Raw genomic sequence first — 19873 nt, forward strand, 5'->3', positions numbered from 1 at the left:
GATGGTAGAATACAGTTTAAAAGAATAAGGAAGACGTGTGTTCACATGGTTATCACTATGTTATCATTATCAGTATACATTAACTTCCTTCACTTCTTTACATTTGGCATTGCCTGACTTTGCCAAGTTTCTTAGCCTGTAGAGTATATGTCAAGTGCCTGCTATATATCCAATAGACTACTGTACATAGGAGGGAAGTACAAAGGAGAAAGAAAATATTCTCCACTTTCAAGAAGTTCACTTTGAAGTTGAAAGTAAATAATTAAGATACATTAAAAATAGTGAGCAGTTTGAGAACATGTACAGTAAACCTTAAATTGCATGCCATATAGACTGTCAGTACAGTAAGAGGTGAAAGAAAAACAGGTTTAATTGTTCATTGAGGAAGTTACAGTTGTTCTGATTTGGGAAAGGACAGCATTGATATTTTGTAAAGTATCTGCTTGAAGTTACATTCTGTATATAGCATCTTTTTCAATCTCTGTTTCCACTTCTATTAGATATTTTAATATATCAGAGATGAAGCAGTAGGCCAAGTAATTTTGCCAGGGTCACATAATTAGAGAAAAATTACAGTGAAGACTTGAACTACAATAGTTCCCTCTTATCTAGAGGATATAGTCCAAGAATGCCAATGAATACTAAAACCACAGGTTAAAGCAAAACTTACAATTTCATTCGTTTTCCATCTTAAAGTATTTATTATATTATGAACTGTGGCTGTAACTCTTGCTGTTTAAGGTACAACAGCAAAAACTACCATAAACTTCGTTTTCCTTCTTCCACTTCTCAGAAGATGGTTTTACCATAGATCTTAGAAACCTTGGCATATGAGGATTTTTTTCTTTCATTATTAAGTCAGGTACTTTTATTTTTTCACCTAACAGATGCAATTTGCAGTTTACCTTTGGCATATCTGGATTGCTGGCAACATTACTTTTGTGCTTTGGGGCTACTGTTAGCTAAAATGAAAGCTACTTCAACAAAAGTACTGTTGGACTAACAACCAAGATGACCACTAAGTGACTACTAAGGCAGGCTATGTATACGGTGTGGATACACTGGACAAAGGGATGGTTAATGTTCCAGGAGGGACAGTGCAAGAAAGTGCAATATTTCATTATGGTACTAACAATGATATGCAATTTAAAACCTATGAATTGTTTATTTCTGGAAATTTCCTAGTATTTTCATACCACAGTTCACTACAGGTAACTGAAACCATGGAATATAAAACTATAGGTAAGGAGGAACTGCTTTATTCAATTCCATGTCAAGTCTGCTCTTTCCACTATTTATATAATGTGGGCAATAAAATGTAAGGAGAAAGGATATTCTGGGTAAAAAAAATCAGTGCAAATGAGGGCTCCAGGGAACACAGTGAGGCTGGTGATTTCAAGTATGCTAAATATACAAATATTAAATTATGAATTATGCTTTTACTTATTTGAGGACAATCTATACTTTTTTGAGGTATTTAGAAAAGGGAGTCGGTTCATAATACTGATTACATTTGGGAGAATGAGAACGTTTTTTGCTTTCAGGCTTTTTATGGAGGGAAACTAACTACCGAACATTATGCTAAGAAGTGAATTTTGGGCTGAGGTGTAGGTCAGTGGCACAGTGTTTGCCTAACATGTACAAGGCCTTGGGTAGGAAAAAGAAGGAAGGGAATTGTGGCATACCTATGTAGAAGAGGAAAAATAAAAGTAAAAAAAAGAATGCCATGTGCTTGTTACGGTGTTTCTTTCGTATGCTATCTCCACACCATTGTTTTCTTCAAGAAGTGCCTTTTAAAGGTCCTGCTAAACTGTGGTCTTAATTTTGGGTTGAAAGTAGAAATGGCATTATTTTAATAAAACAGAATTACCTTTAGAAAGGGCTGCATTTTAAAATAATGGATTTTTTTTGTCTAAGCCTGAACTCTGAAGATATTAGTTGTCACCCATCTACCCCTCTACCACTTACATACAGTCCTCCTTATAATTTTACTTTAGGTCACCTTCAGTATTTCTTTTTTTTTTTCTGGTACCAGGAGTTGAACTCACGACCTTGCGCTTGCCAGGCAGGCGCTATGCCGCTGAGCTAAATCCCCAGCCCCAGTACTTGTTTTGAACAGAAACAATGCACAGTCTAAGTCAAACAACTCTGAAAAGGATTTAAATTGCATAACCACAATTTTGTTTCAGGGAGTAGGGTAGACAGGTGTGTCTGAACACATGTGTAAACCTGTATACTATCTCCTCCCGCACCCAAAAGGAATCTACTTTCAGCTGTTCAGCTGTTTTTCTAATGATTCTTTCCAAATTTCTGTTTTCAAACATGTATGTGTATACTGCTCTCTCTCAAATCATCAGTTTTTGTCTTCTGATGATTTTCTATCAAGAAAGATGAGAATTTCAGGTGTATTTTTTACACTTTAGCACTCTCCAAGCTTTTCTCAATATAATTATATCTCAGTTTTTGGTTAAATCATCTTTGCTTTTACTATGGTGATCATAGTATATATTTTTCACTGATGAGCATAGTACTGGTTAATATGGTTACTTTTTTTTCTCTTTATATAGCCTGCAATTAAAAATTTTCATGCTTTATATTTGATGGTTGTTAAAATCTATAACTAAGTCTTAACAGTACTCGTATATAGGCTCTTAGTTTTCTACATGGTAAAATGTGTCACGTCATCTAAGTATAATTTTTATTATTTTCCGCTAAAGAGGTATCAGGTCTTTTTGCAGTAATAGTCTCATAATATATTTGCTCTATAGACCTATTGAGCAATTACTGTCCTGAAACTTTCCTTTGTTTTTGTATTGTGTTGACTGTCATGTTTCCTGCATTCTATATTTTTCTCCTTCTTAAGTCCCATAATTGGGTGGACTCTGCTTGAGAAAGAAAGAGTAAATGGGAGAGAAAATCTGTCAAACTGAAATTCTCATATTTCTTGATAGAAAATTATTAGATAATGACAAAAACTGATGATTTAAGAAAGAGTGGTATAGGGGCCAGGGATATACCTCAATGGCACAGTGCCTGCCTGGCAAGTGAGGTCCTGAGTTCAATTCCCAGTACCCACCCCCCCAAAAAACAGCAGTATGTACATTTGTTGGTCATTACTCTTCATAAACAAATAGGTACCACATGCTAAGAATAGTAGATTGGCCAAGTATAGAAAATTATTTTTAGTAAGATTTTTATATAAACATTATTTTAACTTTCTTATACCTCCACCCCAACTTTAGGATGTTCTCTTATTTCCAGCCTTCTGAAATTTTATGATGTGCCTCAGTGTACTTGTTCTATTCTTCGTCATTTTGCTGGGCGCTAGTGGCTCCTTTCATTCTAGAGATTTATGTCCTTCAGAACTGGGAATTTTTGTCTTATTTTTCTTTGATTACCTTCCCTTCCTTTTTTCTGTCCTGTTTCTGAATTATTTTCACTAGTAGGGATTCAATCCGGGGCCTTTACACTGAGCTATATCCCTGAATTTTTTTTCACTTGAACTGGTCTCATTAAATAGCCTAGGCTGGGCTGGAACTAGAATCCTCTTGCCTTAGTATCCCAGCATGCTGGGATTACAGGTGTGTGCCATCACACTCTACTTATTATTTGAGACAGGCTTTTACTAAGTTGCACAGGCTGTGCTTAAACTTGGAGTCTTTCTGCCTTAGCCTCCCAAGTAGCTAGGATTATAGGCATGTGGCGCTGTGACTAGTTTTTATTAGATGTCTGTTGTACATTTGAAATTGATTTTTCTAACAATTTTGGCTTTTCTGTTTGTTACATGTTCGTTGCCTTTTACTTCCATAGTTGCTCAACTTTGGAATTTATTTTTTTTTAACTGAAACTTGGGTGTCTTATTTTTACTCTTTTCCTGAATGTGATTTATAATAATTTTGTTTTATTTCTCCAAACATGCTAATTGTAATTTCTTTAATATTTTTCTGTTCTGTATCTGTGTGCTTGGTCATAACTTACAGGCTCGTAGTATTCACAATATGTTTTTTGTTTAGTTTCTTCAGGTGAAAAGTTTCTGCTGTGGAATGGAATGAGCTTCATTTAATATCCCTATTTTCAGTCTCGTACTTCATCCTTGCTTTGCTTTATGCCTAGTGGCCCTGAATCTAGTTCAGGGGTTTTTTGCCTCTTTTTTTTAAATTTATCTCCCTTTTGTTAATACAGGTGAGTTTTTTCAGATGATTGTTAGATATAATCCTTTTTGTAAGTATAATCATATTGTAGTAATATAACTGAAACTCACTTTAAATGCATTTGATCTTAAAATTCATTGGCCATGGTATCTACTGTCCTCCATTATCTACCTAGTAGCCAAGTTTTACTAGTTTACATGTTAACAAATTAAATTCTTTGCTTCTTCCTTTTGCTAGCATGTACCAATTACAAATATAATCTGAATTTATATTGAAGAGATTTTTTTTCTTTTTGAAAAATAAGGTTTCATTCTCTCCTTTTGAAAATTAGGTAATTCGAAAATGGCAGAACTATTCATGGAATGTGAAGAAGAAGAGCTAGAACCATGGCAGAAAAAAGTAGAACCACCACAGGTTCAAGATGACGATGATGATGAGCTAATCTTTGTTGGAGAAATATCAAGTTCAAAACCAGCCATTTCAAGTAAGCATTTACTTCAGTGACATTTCATAAGATAGTTGTTTCCTGTTTTCATTGGAAAAGCATATGAACTATCGTATGTGGTCTTGATATATTTGTTCTTCTGAAAGAAGCTGGAGGGGAAAAGAAGGGCTAGAAGTTAGTAAAAACTTGGATAATTACAGTGAGCATGTAGCTGGGGACAGCAATACCATAAAATATCATATGTGAGAAAACAGTTGAGCATTGTAGGCCTTCTGAGATCCTGCTTTTTAAGGGAGCCGTTTAGCCTATGTGTTTAATTTTGGTTTTTGTTTCTCTTTGCAGCCCTGATGTAAAGAAAAGGAATTTATACTTTTTTAAAATATTCAGAATAGCCAGGCGTGGTGGCGCACGCCTGTAATCCCAGCACTTGGGAGGCTGAGGTAGGATTGTTGCGAGTTCGAGACCAGCCTGGGCTACAAAGTGAGCTCAAGGCCAGCCTGAACTGTGTAGTGAGACTCTGTCTCAAAAAGACAAAAATAAATAAAATAAATAAAATATTAAGAATATACTAAATAGGTTTGTATTAGTGTCTGGTAGGGGTTGTCATGTCCAAGCAGCTGTCTTATGAAAGTGTCAGCTTGGTTCATGGCTATTAAAATGTGTAGGCTCTGTGTGATTATGCAATTTCTGCTGTGTGTACCAACATGTGCTGTAGCTTCTGGCTATACCTACCTTACTGAAAATACAAGGGGATATTTGTTTGTTTGAGACAGGGTCTCAGTATGTACTGTAATTCAGTCTATCCTTAAACTCACTATGTAGCTCAAGCTGGCATCAAGCTCATAGCCCTCCTCCTGCCTCAGCTTCCTGAATGCTGGGATTACAGGGGTGCACCACCATGCCTGGCTGACAGCTCCTATTTGTATTCATGGTGGAAGGACCTACACTTTTGCCACTGTACTTGGTTGATATAGGCAGTCAGAACACTTACATCCTTATAGATTTCAAGCAAAAGATGCCTACTTTCTAGCAAAAGATGCCCAATGCCTTTGTGAATTACTAGATTTCTCTCAGGTAATTAACATTACCTTAACATTATTATAATGTCAAAGTAAAGGTACCACCGATAACTTGTTAAAATATCCTCTCAAAAATGAATAAAGTGTATGACACAGAATACTGAATTTCTTGAAAGAAGAAACATACTTTCCCATTTTATTTACTTTTTTAAGTTGGAGAATTTAGCAAAGAATGTAGTTAGCATACCAATTTTCTTAGTTACCATGACAATGAACAATGGTGTGGTTGGGACAAATTTTATATTTTCTGAAAGCCTGATTCTTTTGTCTCCATTTCTCTGCCTGCCTGCCTGTCTCTGTCTATATCTATGTCTATCCCTGTCTCTGTTGGTCTGCCTCCCTCTGCCTCCGCCCTGCCCATACTAGAATTGAATTAATGGCACTGGGCTATATCCCCTAACCCTTCTATTTTGAATTGGGTTCTAAATGGTCCAGACAGGGACTTGAGATTCTCCTGCCTCAGCCTCCTAGGGTGCTGGTATTACAAATATGTACCTCCTTGCCTGGCTTCTTGTTTCTCTTGACTCTAAACTTAGACTAGAGCTTATATTCATTTTTATCACAAGTAGGAATGTTTTCCCAGTTGAATTCTTAATATAATCTGTGGCAAATTTGTAAAGTGCTAAGTAGAGTGTCACTTAAGTCATAAAACGAGCTAGGTGTATTTGGCATGTTTATTGTTAGTAGTGAAAGAGGATAGTATATTGTATTTTTTAAAGAGAATAATTTAAAAAACAATAAAAATGATACACAATTTCAAAACTAGATGGTAGGAAATTAACAATGGTTATTATATTGTATATTGTTATCTTCAAAGTAGTTGTTCAGATTACCAGATATAAGCATGTAAGATTGGTCAAACAGTATAGACACTAACTGTTCCTTTCAGTGAATTAATTAGTAGTACAATTTTCTTAGCTATTTTGTGAGTGTGCGTATGTGGGTGTATATATATATATATATATATACACACACACATACACACACACACACCCTGCTACTTTTTTCCTTTCCACCATCCTGGTTGTTATTCCCATTTTGAGCAGTTGCTTTCCTTTTCACAATGTCTCTTGTACATTTTGGATCTTACCACATCTTTTTTATCTTTTCCTCAGTTGATGGGCATTTTGGTTGTTTCCAAGATTTATCTATTACAAATTGTGCTGCTATAAACATGGGTGCACATATAACACTGTGGTATGATGGTTTTAATTCTTCTAGAAAAATACATAGAACGGGACTAATAGATCGAGTGGGACCTCTAATCCTAGTTTTTTGAGGAATCTCCACATTTGATTTCCACAGTGGTTGTACCAGTTGGCACTCCCAACTGTAGAGAAGGGTCCCTTTATCCCTACAGCCCCACCAATATTTGTTATTGGTTAATTTCTTGATGATAGCAATCTTTCTGGGATGAGATGGAATCTCAGTGCTGTTTTAATTTGCATTTCTTGGATGACCAATGATTTTGAACATTGTTTCATATATTTATTTGCCATTTGTATTTTTTCATCTGAGAAGTGTGTATTCATCTCAGATACCCATTTTTGGATTGGGTCTTTGAATTTTAGGGGTCTGGTTTTTTTTAATTCTTTATAAGTTGTACTTGGAAATCCTTTGTCTGAGGGACAGTTGGCTAAAGTTTTTTCCCAATTTGTGGGTTTTCTTTTCACTCTGTTAGTGATTTCTTTTTGTTTTTTTTTTTTTTTGGGTACCAGGAATTGAACTCAGGACCTTGCACTTGGCCAGGCAGATGCAATGCCACTGAGTTATACCCCAGGCTTAGTGATTTCTTTCGATGTGAAAAACTTTTTAATGAGATCCCAGTTGTTGATTCTTCAAAGTATTTGTGTTGCATTTTAAGTTACTATTCTTATCACTGATAATTTTATGGTAAAATATTACCATATTTCAAAATTCTTACTCAAATCATCTTCCTGAAAGCAAACAATTCCCATTCATGTTGGATTTATATCAATTGTAGGTGAGTGTTAACAGTACTGAACTACAATAATGTGTATTAGTTTTAAGTAATTCTATCAAAAAAGGGAGTAGACCCAGTGGAATTTCATTTCTAAATTGTTAACTCAGAACTTGATTTTTAGCTCAGTGTTGTGTCACACCTATACTCCAGCACTTAATGAGGCTGAGGCAGGAGGATTGCCATGGGTTTGAGGCCAGCCTGAGCTATAAAGTGAGTTCAAAATCAGTCTCCTCCAAGATCTAAGGCAAACTTAGCTGTGAGCCCCTGTACAAACGAAAAGTTAAACACTTCCAACATTCAGTGGCACAAGATAAACATTACCATTCCAAAAGACACAAATAGGAGGATACAAAGCATTGGGACCAAAGCAAGTCCAAAATCCAGTGGGGTAAACATTAAGTCCTGTAGTTCCATGTGGAACATCTGAAGCAATCTGTGGTACATTGTGAGCTCCAAAGGGCTTGCATGACTCTTCCCCCTTTGGCACTTCTGGTGGTTGTAGCTCCTAGGGCTTCTCTCTTGGGCCCTCTTTGCTCCCTCTTTGCAGCTTTTGTCAGACAATCCACATTCCTGGCTTTTTCAACTTTCTGAGGTCTCCACTGCTCTTTAGGTGTCTCACTCACAGCTTCACACACTGCCCTCTCAGGAGCACACAGCTTGGCCACCCAGGCCTTCTGAAATCTAGGTGGAAGCCGCCTTAACCTCAGAACTCCTGCATTCTGTATGTGCCTTAAACCAGTACCATGTGGACAGTACCAAGGTTTGCTGCCAGCTGGAGCAGTAGCCAGGCTTTCCTCTCTCTGAGCTGTCAGGGTTGAGTGCCTGGATTGCTGGGCACTCTGAACCCGATTCTGAGGAACAGATTCTCTGTGCCTCCACAGTTCAGGAACCTGGTGCAGCCACTACTGCCATTCTGGAACATGGCACTCTACGGCCTTCTTCTCAAAGCAAAGTCTTTCACCTTAGCAGTTTTGAGACTGCAAAGGGTGGAAACTTGCTTCTTTTGATGCCCTCAGGCCATCTTTTCTGTTCTCTAGTCCCGTCTCAGCAATGGAGATCTCCTCAGCTCTGTCTTTGCAATCCACAGCTTTACTGAGGCTTCTTTTCTGGCCAAACTCACAACATTTTAAATCATCCTGCTGGGCTATTTGCTCTTGATTCTGAACATAAATCTGGCTAAAAGCCATAGCCATGCCACTGCCCCAATGTTCGACTGCCTTGAAACTTCTTTTGCCAGGTTAATTAGTCCACCACCCTTAATCTCAGTCTAAGGCCAAGTCTCTGGACATGAGCAAAATGCAGACAAACTTTTTTGCCAAGCCATAGCACACAGTCTGGAGTCCCACAGGCAATGCAGTCCTTCCCAGCAGAAACGTCCCGAGTCTGGTCTGTACTGGCAGGATTTCTAGCAGCCTTCTGGTCTTTGAGCCCTGACCAAAATCTCCCATACAGAACAGCTGAAAGCATTCTAGTGCTTCTCTTTGAGGTGAACTCTGCAAACCTTTCCAAACACTTCCCACAAGCCATTTCCAAAGGCTCTTGAACCCCACATAGTTAGGTATAGTCATAGCAAGGACCACACTCCTTTGGTATCAAATTCTGTCTTGGTTACTTCTCTGTCGTTGCTGAGACAAAATACCTCATGCCTAAAATTAAGGAAGGAAAGGTTTATTTAGCTTACAGTTTGTGGAGGTTTCAGTCCATACTCGGGTGGCACGAGGCAGAGGGCAATAGCTCATGACTGCAGAAAACAGCAAAACCAACAAGGGCAAAAAAGGAGGAGCACCAAGCAAGCCTCTTTCCCTCCCTTATATTGTATGACGGCTACTATCCCCAGGGCAGGTGTAGCACTCATGCCCATAATCCTAGCACTGAACCAAGAATCACTCAAAAACCCTAGAAGCCTGCCACATGACTGCATGAGGCTTTGAGGGGACATTCAAACACAAATCATAACAATACTTATATGACCTTTTACTTTACAGAATTGTGAAATCTGGTTCTTTTGGAGTAGAAGATAAAAAGATTTTGAGGATTTATGGGATATTTTCGTGTTTTTTATCTTTTTTTAATAAGCAATTTTAGGCCAATTGCTGCTCTGCTAAATTTCAATTTGAGTTCTCAGATAACTGGAAGTTACAGAGTTCACATGAGTACAAGAGGGAGCAGTCTTTATTTTGTGGACTTGGGGTCTCACTGTGTAGTTTAAGGTGGACTTGAACTCCTTATGTAGCACAGGCTGGCTTCAAACTGGTGGTGATCCTCTTGCCTCAGCCTCCGAAGTGCTGGGATTATAGGCCTGCACCACCACACCTCGCCAGAGGGAACAGTTTTTAACTGATCGAGAATCAATCTGATCCTGTCAGGTTCAGATTGACTTTATCTGAAACCACTTAAACTAATGAAATGCTAAATGCTAGGTTCAGTGTAGTCTGTAGTCTCTAATTCGAAACTCAGGAGCAGTGGTGATGAGCAGTCAGTGAGAGAAAAATCAGTCCATCCATAATGCAAATTCAGGCATTTAAGAGTATGAATGTGGCATGGGGGTTGATGGAGGGCTTGATTTCAAAACTATACATAATCTTCACCATTAAGGGAAAGATATTTCTATTTTTGGTTATGGCTATATTTTTAGAGTTTATATTAATATATTTCAAATAATGATTTTAAAAATAAATATAATTTTTATAGATATTTTGAACAGAAGTAACACCAGCTCATCTTCAAAGGGAATAAAGAGTGAGTCGCTTGGTCCAGGTACACTATTACTATACTAATTTAAAGTAAAATATTTTGACACAATTGATTATATAGTAATATATTCAATATGTTGTATAATTTTAAATATAGGAATTTCTGATATATTCAAACCTACACGTCCACATTACAAAGTCCCAACATCAAATCCGGTGGCTGCCTTGCCTAGATTTCATCCTGACTCTAAATCTTCACAAAGTTCTGCTGTTGCTCAGAGCATATCTAAATCTGTAAGTGTTTCTGGATATTATAATATTAAGTTAGGAATTATGAACTGTCATAGCTGATTGACATTCCAGTAGAAGCATAATCACCATAAGAAAATGTCACTATCTTTATGGTATAGTTCAGCCAGTATCCAAAATTCTGACTGCAAAAATTTATACAGCATGTTATTAAATTGGATAATATGCTTAAATAAGTATAGTATTAAAATCTGCAATTTAAACTTACATAAGTATAACTAGTAATAAATATTAATAATGGCAGCTTTTTGTTCATATTAATGTTTTCATTCTATAAAATTATTTAGTACACTTTGTGTTAGGAGCATTGTAATCCTTTTAGCTATTTTGAAATATACCATAGGTGATTGTTAACTACAGACACTTTACTATGCTAGAACACCAGAACTGACTCATGTTGTTTATTTATGGATGAACCTCTGACTATCCCCCTATCGTGATGTTGCATAGTAGTCTGTCATTTATTTAACATCTCCAATGTTGTTGGACATAAACGGGGCTTTTTATTATAATTCTCCATTAAGCATTTTCATTTCCTTAGTATAAATTTTTAAAAGTGGAATAGTTAGCTCAAAGGATGTCAGGTTTTTTTTTTAATTTCACACTAATTTTACATTTCTAGAAAAATTACAGGGCCCGGGATATAGCTCAGTGGCACAGTGTCTGCCTGGCAATCACGAGGTTTTGAGTTTGATTCCTGGTACCCTCCCCCCCAAAAAAAAGAAAAATTACAAAAATAATGCAGATTAATAATTACTTTGTGTTGTATAATTTCTAGTGATTGAGTCTTTAAGCTTTATAGTTTAGGAATACAGTTAAATTTACCCTTATATAAAGTTTACTAAACAAATAACTATAACATTTTACAGGGTTTTTCAAAGAATTCATCACAAGTTGATTCGGATAATTCTTCAGTCTCATTGTTTGACTCATCCCAGGATACAATACCACTGTCCACAGGCATACAAAAAATTTTTTTGCCAGGTTTGGTTTAGCATTTTTTGATAAAAGTTTTTAAAAAGACTTGATGAATATGCATATGAAATTAAATTTCTATTTTGAGTCCATATTTTCATGTTATTTTTTCATATGTTACAAGATAGATGAAGCTAATCATTCCTAAATGCCCTTCTTGGATTATTTCATATAAAATTGTATTGAATAATAGAATATTTTTCCTTTTATTAATGAGGTAGCATGTATTCTTTGAGCTTATTCTTATGTGGAACCAGTTATGGGGAAAAATATCTTAATGTAATTTCTGTGAGTTGAAGAATTTCCCTGATACCTTAAATACTCTGTGAGAAAAATATTATTTGAAAGACTATTAGTATGGTAAAAACACATGGTTAAGTTGATTTTTCAATAAACTGATGTCTTTCTATCAAAATAAATGGTGTAAATACAGTTAAATGGGATTTTAAGTTATAAGATGTTAGAACTAAAGAAATGGTGTTTTGAACATGGTAAATACTCATGATATGTTCATTGAAGGAATAGTGAAATTTCCCAATTAAGGGTTTGATTGTCTGCCATAACAAAGTTCTTAACTGGGCACACCTGGTGGTGCGCACCAAGATCACTGAGTTTGAGGCTAGCCTTGACTACGTAGTGAGTCGCGACCAGCTTGAACTACATAGTGAGACCCTGTCTCAAAAAAAAGGTTCCTCATTGCATGTGCCAAAGGAATTTTATCTACTTAAAAAATTTCCTGCAGTCCAAGAAAAAGAGAATTTTTGAATTTGTAATTACTAATAAATTAGCATACATTTATCAAACCAAAACAAAAAATTGTATAGCAATATTAGTGTAAAAAATATTTTCCCATTTTGATAATACTATGCTTGACATTTACATATCTAGTTGTCCAGTTAGTAAAATAACCAAGAGCCAAAATAAATAGAGATAAAATACTGGTCTTTAGTTTGATTTACAAAACATATGATTTTAGTTGTAGAAAAAGTCTGAACTCATGATCCATCTGTAGGTTAAAGACACTGACTCTTCTGTCCTTAAAAGTCTTTATAATGCACAGAGCAGATCTTTGCCTTAAGTGGCAAATACCATTGCGGTTGGCTAGAAAGGTACAGGTTTATTTATTTTGAGATCCATCTTCCTGTGTAGTCCAGGCTGACATTGAACTCATTATGTAGCACTGGCTGTACTCAAATTTGCAGAGATTTTGCCTCAGCCTTCCAAGTGGTAGGATTACAGGCATGCACCACTGTACCCAACTTAAGTGTTTTTGTTTCTCTATCCCTGGTGCTGAGCATCAAGCCCAGGGCCTCATGCATGCTAGGCAATTTCTCTGCCACTGAGCCACAGCCCCAGACAAAAGCATCTATTCTAAAGGTTTTCATGGCCTTTACCAAGTCACCTACTCTCCTTATGCTTCAATTTTCTCACACTATTAAAATAGATACATTTATATTTTTCTGCATAATGCATGCATTTCCTAAACCTAAAATGAACCATTTGAAGATAAAGTTACTTACCTCAACGTTTTTTTTGAGGCCCAGATAAGGAAACTGAGAAATGAAAACTGCATTATTATTAAAGGACTTAATAAATAATTGTTACATTGATAATTTTGAACTGATATGTAATATATATTTGGAAGCCTGAATAATCAGTTCCTGTCTAGAATGATTATGCAAGATCAAATAGAATTAAACATCAAAAGATAAGTTCATTGAGAAGAAGTTAGTCCAGAGTATACTCTATGCTTTAATTTTTCTTTTGTTTGGCTTAGAATTTTTTGGTCTGATTTCTTTCATGATATGTGTTTGTTGGTTTGAAAGAATCTTTAGAATTTTCTTGTATAGACTCTACTCACAGTTCTATAACCTCATTATCCAGGAAGCTGAGGATGGAGGATCAAAAGTTCTTTCCCAGCCTGTAGTGAGACCCTGTTTTGAAAATTTAAAAAAAGAGAGACTGGAGCTGCACATGGTGGCACACACCTGTAATCTCAGCAGTTGGGAGGTTGAGGCAGGAGAATCATCTAGAGTTTGAGGCGAGCTTGGGCTACATAGTGAGTTGAAGGCTGGTCTGAACTACATAGTGAAACCCTGTCTCAAAAAAAAAAAAAGATTGGGGATGTAATGCAGTTGAAGAGTACTTGCCTAGCTTGCACATGGCTCTACATTCCATACACAAAAGGCCCAGTACCATACAGAAAAGAATAATTTTTTTGCATAGTTTACTTCATGAATTTGTCAAACATATGTAGTCCATAACAGCTATTTATACAATTCCTACCCTGTAATTATTTAAATATTCATTGTTCTTTTTTGGTCATTTGTATGATAGTTTATATTATCTTTAATTTGTTCCAAGGTATTTTTAGTTAATTTTAAATGTAAGATCATTTTCAGTAGGCAATTTTACATAAGTAATATTATATACTGAAGCGTTTATAAATATCTTTTCCACTCTTTAAATCTTTATAGGTGTGGATCAAACCTCATTTGGATTAAAACGTCCTTCTACTTCTAAAATAAACAGTGTTAATCCAAAAAAGCTAAAGACCAGCGAAAGTATTTCTGAAATAAGTCCATCTTCTTCATTGTCTTTAAGTAATTTTTCAGAGGCACCTTCCCAGATTGTGGTATCAACAGGTAAGTATGAAATCCAGCATCTGAAAAGGAAATATTACTTATGTGTAAAGTTTTGAAATTGTGATAAAATTTAAAAATTATTACTAGTTGTTATTTGAAGTTTTTTTTTTAAGGTGAATTTCAGTCATAAAAGTCCTTCATTTATTTTAGATTCAAATACCTCATCTATTGAACACAAAACTGGAGAGCCTGTCCGAAGATGTTGTCCAAAGTGCAATATTCAATTCAGTCGTTTGGATCCTTTGAAATACCACATGAAGGTAAAAGCTTTTCTCAAAATTTGATTTTTTTTCTGTCTTTTTGAGACAGGGTTTCACTATGCAGTTCAGGTTGCCCTCAAACTCACTTTGTAGCCCAGGCTGGCCTCAAACTCAGAGCGATCCTCCTGCCTCAGCCTCCCAAGTGCTGGAATTACAGGCATGCGCCACCATGTCTGGCTACAAAATTTTATTTTTAAAAATGTTTACAAATCCCTGAAAATATTAAGGATTGATATATAGTAAATGGTGATTTCTCCAGATCATCAGATAATAAATCTTCTCATATTGTTTTCATGTAATTTAAGTAAAAACTGATATTCATGATTATCTTCATGCAAATTATTATTGTTGCTGTTGGTTTTTTGTTTTGTTTTTGTGGTACTGGATATTGAACCCAGGGCCCCACACAAGCTAGGGAAGTGCTCTAACATTAGGCTATATCCCAATCCTATTTTTTATTGCTGGACAAGATCTCACTAAGTAGCTCAGGCTGAGCTTAAACTTGCATTCCTCCTGCCTCAGCCTGCCAAGTACCTGGAATTACAATAGACTACACACCCAGCCCAATTATGAAATCTTAAAAATTAAATTCATATACACAATACAGTTTATGCCCATTGCGTTCAATTTTAAATGAAAATAGTGTATCAATCAGTGTTTTATTGATTGAATCATGTCATTATTTTCAAGCTTCTGGTAAAGTAGCCATTTCATGAAGTGTTTAATCCTGCATATAACTTAAAAATTCCTTTTATATTTTGGTCTATGGTGATACATGCATGTCACATTACTTATTGAAAATCTTAGTTTTGCCTTTTATTTTTCATCACTCAGAAATAAACTAGTAAAAAGATAAACAAGGGGCTGGGGATTTAGCCTGCCTGGCAAGCGCGAGGTCCTGAGTTCAATTCCCAGTACCGGAAAAAACAAAAACAAAAACAAACAAGAAAAAGATAAACAAATGGTAGAGTGGTTCATTTGAAGTGATAGTTTTAACTCAATCCAGAATATAGGATATGTAGTTATAAATGAATTCTAGGTTTATATTAGTATAGGAAGCTCGTGAAATTAGGTTTTACATCATTAGTCATTTCAAAAATGGAAATTAAAACAACACAGAGATTTCATCTCACCCCAGTAAGAACGTCTGTCCTTAAGAAATCAACCAATAACAAATGCTGATGAGGCTGTGTAGAAATAGGAACTCTTCTCCACTGCTGGTGGGAATGCAGACTGGTGGAACCACTGGAAATTAGTTTGGAGGTTCCTCAACTAACTAGGTCTAGAGGTCCCATTCAACCCAGCTATTTCCCTTCTGGGTATTTTCCCAGAAGAACTGGAAACATCATATTACAGTGATGTATGTGCACCCATGTTTATAGCAGCTCAATTTATAATTACTAAATTGTGGAAGCAACCCAAATGTCCATCCACTGAGGAATGGATAAAAAAGTTGTGGTATTTTAATGTAATGGAATATTACTCAGCTGTAAAGAAAGATAAACTCAAGGCTTTCATAGATAAATGGTCACAACTGGAGACCATACTCATAAGTGAAATAAATCAGACCCGCATGTGTAAACAATGTATTGTCTCACTAGTATAAAAGAAAAAATAACCTGAAGGAGTGAATAAAATTAGAAGATATGATAGATAATGTGAAAGGAAAGGAAAATGCTCAAAAGTAAAGAATGACTGGGATGAGGGAAAAGAGAAGAGAAAGAAGGGGAAAATTATGTTTATATGTATATACAGGATATCTAACATAGTTGTACTACTGATTTCTATTGCTTTATTGAAAGGAACAGTTAATGATTAATTATTTGACCAATCTTACATATCTATATTTGTTTTCCCGAGTAACCACTTTGAAGAAATCAATATGTAATACAATGACCATTGTTAATTTCCTGTCACTTTGTCTGAATTTCAGTATTGCTTGTATTGTTCTTGTGTTATTTGTTAAATGTATATGTATTTGTTAATATGTTTTCATTCTTTTATTTTTTAAAATAAAAAATTAGGTTTTAAATAACTCTCAAAGTATTAACAAAGGTGGGATTTACAAGACATTCCTCTTAAATTTAGCCGTTACAGTATCCTATTTTTCTGTGTAAAGATAGTCTGACTCTCTTTGCATGCCTGGTATAAATAGCATGAAGTGGGAAAGCAGGCAAGAAAAAGGGTAATGTAGATGATAATATAGGCAAGAAAGATTGAGAAGAGTGCAAAAGCAAAGAAGCAACTTAGGAAAAGGTTTCCTTCCATTCACTAGCAAACTTTCATTGAAATTCCACATTCTGTGATATGGGCGTAGTGGTGCATTTGTGTGATCCCAGAGCTCGAGAGGCTGAGGCAGTAGTATTGATTTCAGTGAGTTTGAGGACAGCCTGGACTACATACATAGTGAGATCCTGTATCCGAAGGGAAAGAAATATGTGGGGAGAGGGGCATGGCTCTAAAATTTCAAATACAAATCTCTTTATTCTAGGCAACACTGTTATTCTGTCACTGCATCTATCTCCCTGAGTAAGTTTGAGAAAGGGAAGTCCAAGTTTCACATTATCAATATTTTCTTTGATGTTGTTCAGTTCTGTTATTTTCAATTTAGTATGTGTTTTTAGGATATATCTGTGTCTATTCTTGTAACATCCTTGTGAATGCATTGGGGTTTTTTATTGTTTAATACTTTTTAGCCTGAATTCCATATTGTTTGATATCAGGCTTATAGCCTTTGCTTTCTTATTGTTTCCATTTACCTGCTGTGTTCTTTGTTTATCCCTTTATTTCTATCCTTTCAGAGTATTTCTTTCACAAAAATTACTTTTGCTTTTGTGATCATATCTGAAGATCTCTACTAGGATTTGAGTTAAACCCATTTATATTTGGATAGTAAAGATTTAACTGAGAGGGTAGACTTCATTGGTTTTGGTTCTGTCAAAACTTTTTGTTATGCTTTTTTTCTAAGGCTTTTCTTTATACTTTTTTTACATATATGTAGCTTGGATTTTTAGGAAAGTTTCTTTCCACCCTAACTTGTTTGATTATGCAGTCTTGTTCCTTTTTTAAACCACTTGATTCAGGTATGATTGACATAGCTCAGAAAGTGCTAGTACTTCATATATAAAACTTGATGTGTTCAGAGATAAATACCCATCTGCAAAAACATTAAAATCTATGCCATAAACACACCTTTAAAATTTTCTACACATCCATTTTGTGTGTGTGTAATAAAAAAATTCCTACTCTATTAGCAACTTTTTAAGTATCCAATACAGTATTAACTATATGCTGCGCTGTACAGTATATATTTAGGGCTTATTCAGCTTGAATAACTGAGCTTTTATACGCTTTGACTAATATTGCCCCTTCTTCCAGACCATGACAGTCACCATTCTACAGTCAGCATTATTAGTTTGACTACTTTAGATTTTTCATATAAGATGAATCATATGTCTTAGCTACTTTCCTCTCATTGCTGAGACAAAATACCTATGCCCAAAATTAAATGAGGATAGTTTGTGAAAGTTTTAGTCCCTATTCAGCTTATATTGTATGCAGGCGACCCACCCTAGGGCAGATATAGCGCTCAGATCACCAATCCCAGAACCATATAATGAACCAATCACAAACTCTAGATTCAGCTGCCTCCAAGAAACCTGCTCCCCCCACATGACCACAAGAGGCTTGACAGGACATCCACACACAAACCATAACAATATAGAACTTTTTCTTTCTTCAGGGATATATAATATTCCATATTGTGTATAGAACCACATTATCCATTTGTATATGAATAGACATTTAGAATTGCTTTCATACCTTGAGTATTGTGAATAATGCTGCAGTGAATATAAGACTATCTTCGAGATGATGATTTCAGTTAGTTTGACTATGTAAGCGTCATTCTAGGTCATATGGTGGTTCTGTTTTTAATTTTTTTATGGAACTTTCCTATGTTTTCCATAGTAGCTGCATTATTTTACATCCCATCAACAGAGTACAAGGGTTGTCTTTACTCCACATTTTAGCAACACTTACCATTTGTCCTTCTCTTTTTTTTCCATTTGTTCTTTTGATATAGCCATTGTAACAAGTATGAGGTAATGCCAGACTGTGGTTTTGATTTCTGTTGCCCTAAAGATTACTGATGTTGAATGCCTTTTTAAAAATTTCTTTCTTTTTTCTTGTTTTGCACTGGAGATTGAGTCTAGGGCCTTTTCACTTTTGTATTTTACAAGTATTTTACATTACTATAACTTTATATTAGGTATTGATTTTATTCAGGAGGTACATGTCCCTGTCAGATGTGCAAGCACATAGATTGAAAAACATTGATGTTTTCAAAACATTGAGGTAACTGATGATTTTTTCTTTGTAAGCCCCTTAGCTTTTAGTACCTTGAGTCTGGAAAATGTAAGACTGGCTGTGCTCAAGATCTTATTCCAACCAGGCTTTGTAAAACCTATTACTGTATGTTATTTGATAATTAAACTGATACATAATGGTGTATAAAACTGCATTTCCCTTTTAGCCAAATCTTAACACAAACATGAACTACATGATTTTTATACAAGAAATAAATTATTAAATACATACATCTGAAAAGCAGAAATTACTGTGACAAAGGTATTAGGTATATAGCTATAACTGATTGGAAGGGTTCCAGTTTGTTACTGAAGTTATTAAGGTAATAGACATTTACTGTTGGAATTTTTTAGAATTTATAAGAGGCCAACATTTTGGTGAATCTTCCCAGGTATAGTGCCAAGCATAGTTTTACATGATCCAGCCATAGTTGTAAACACAGAATTGGTTTTTGTTTTTAATTTTTTGAAATAGGATCTCACTATGTAGTTTAAGCTGGGCTTAAACTCATCTTTGTAGTCCAGGCTAGCCTCGAACTCATGGGAATCTTTCTGCCTCAGCCTCCAAAGTGCTAGGATTACAAATATGCACCACAGTGCCTGGCTCTTAAATTGTATTTGCTTTTCTTTTCAGAATTGACTTTTGGCATCTAATTTTTTAAGAGATATACATAAGGCTTTATTTTTCCTCTTTCAGCGTTGTTGTCCACACATGTTAAATAACTTTGTGGGAACTATTAAAACAGAACCTTCGTCTGCTGAAGGCACAACTGATACTGGTTCAGACAAAGAAAAATTGGTCATGTTAGTTAGTGACTTTTATTATGGAAAGCATGCTGGAGCCTTGGAGGAAGAACCGAAGACTTATACAACCTTTAAATGCTTCAGTTGCTTGAAAGTTCTTAAAAATAACATTAGGTACGTAAACAGTTACAAGCATTCCTCATTTGATGACTGAGTTCCAT

At 35.5% G+C, this 19873-nt stretch overlaps 1 protein-coding gene across 3 annotated transcripts in view; it reads left to right on the forward strand.

Moving 5' to 3' along the window:
- The window catches only part of Znf280c (zinc finger protein 280C), a 71333-nt gene that overhangs the window by 11923 nt on the left and 39537 nt on the right, over positions 1 to 19873 (forward strand). For 2 of the 3 annotated variants that reach the window (XM_005401241.2, XM_005401240.2), the window contains 7 exons: positions 4483 to 4635; positions 10351 to 10416; positions 10510 to 10646; positions 11531 to 11645; positions 14114 to 14281; positions 14432 to 14541; positions 19606 to 19826. In XM_005401241.2, the coding sequence (XP_005401298.1) occupies positions 4483 to 4635; positions 10351 to 10416; positions 10510 to 10646; positions 11531 to 11645; positions 14114 to 14281; positions 14432 to 14541; positions 19606 to 19826 (970 nt within the window). The remainder of the gene's footprint in view (positions 1 to 4482; positions 4636 to 10350; positions 10417 to 10509; positions 10647 to 11530; positions 11646 to 14113; positions 14282 to 14431; positions 14542 to 19605; positions 19827 to 19873) is intronic. The other variant, XM_005401242.2, reaches the window with a different exon arrangement.

This window comes from Chinchilla lanigera, unplaced genomic scaffold (assembly GCF_000276665.1).
Source record: "Chinchilla lanigera isolate Chin_1 unplaced genomic scaffold, ChiLan1.0 scaffold00072, whole genome shotgun sequence".
NCBI classification, from domain to species: Eukaryota; Metazoa; Chordata; class Mammalia; order Rodentia; family Chinchillidae; genus Chinchilla; species Chinchilla lanigera.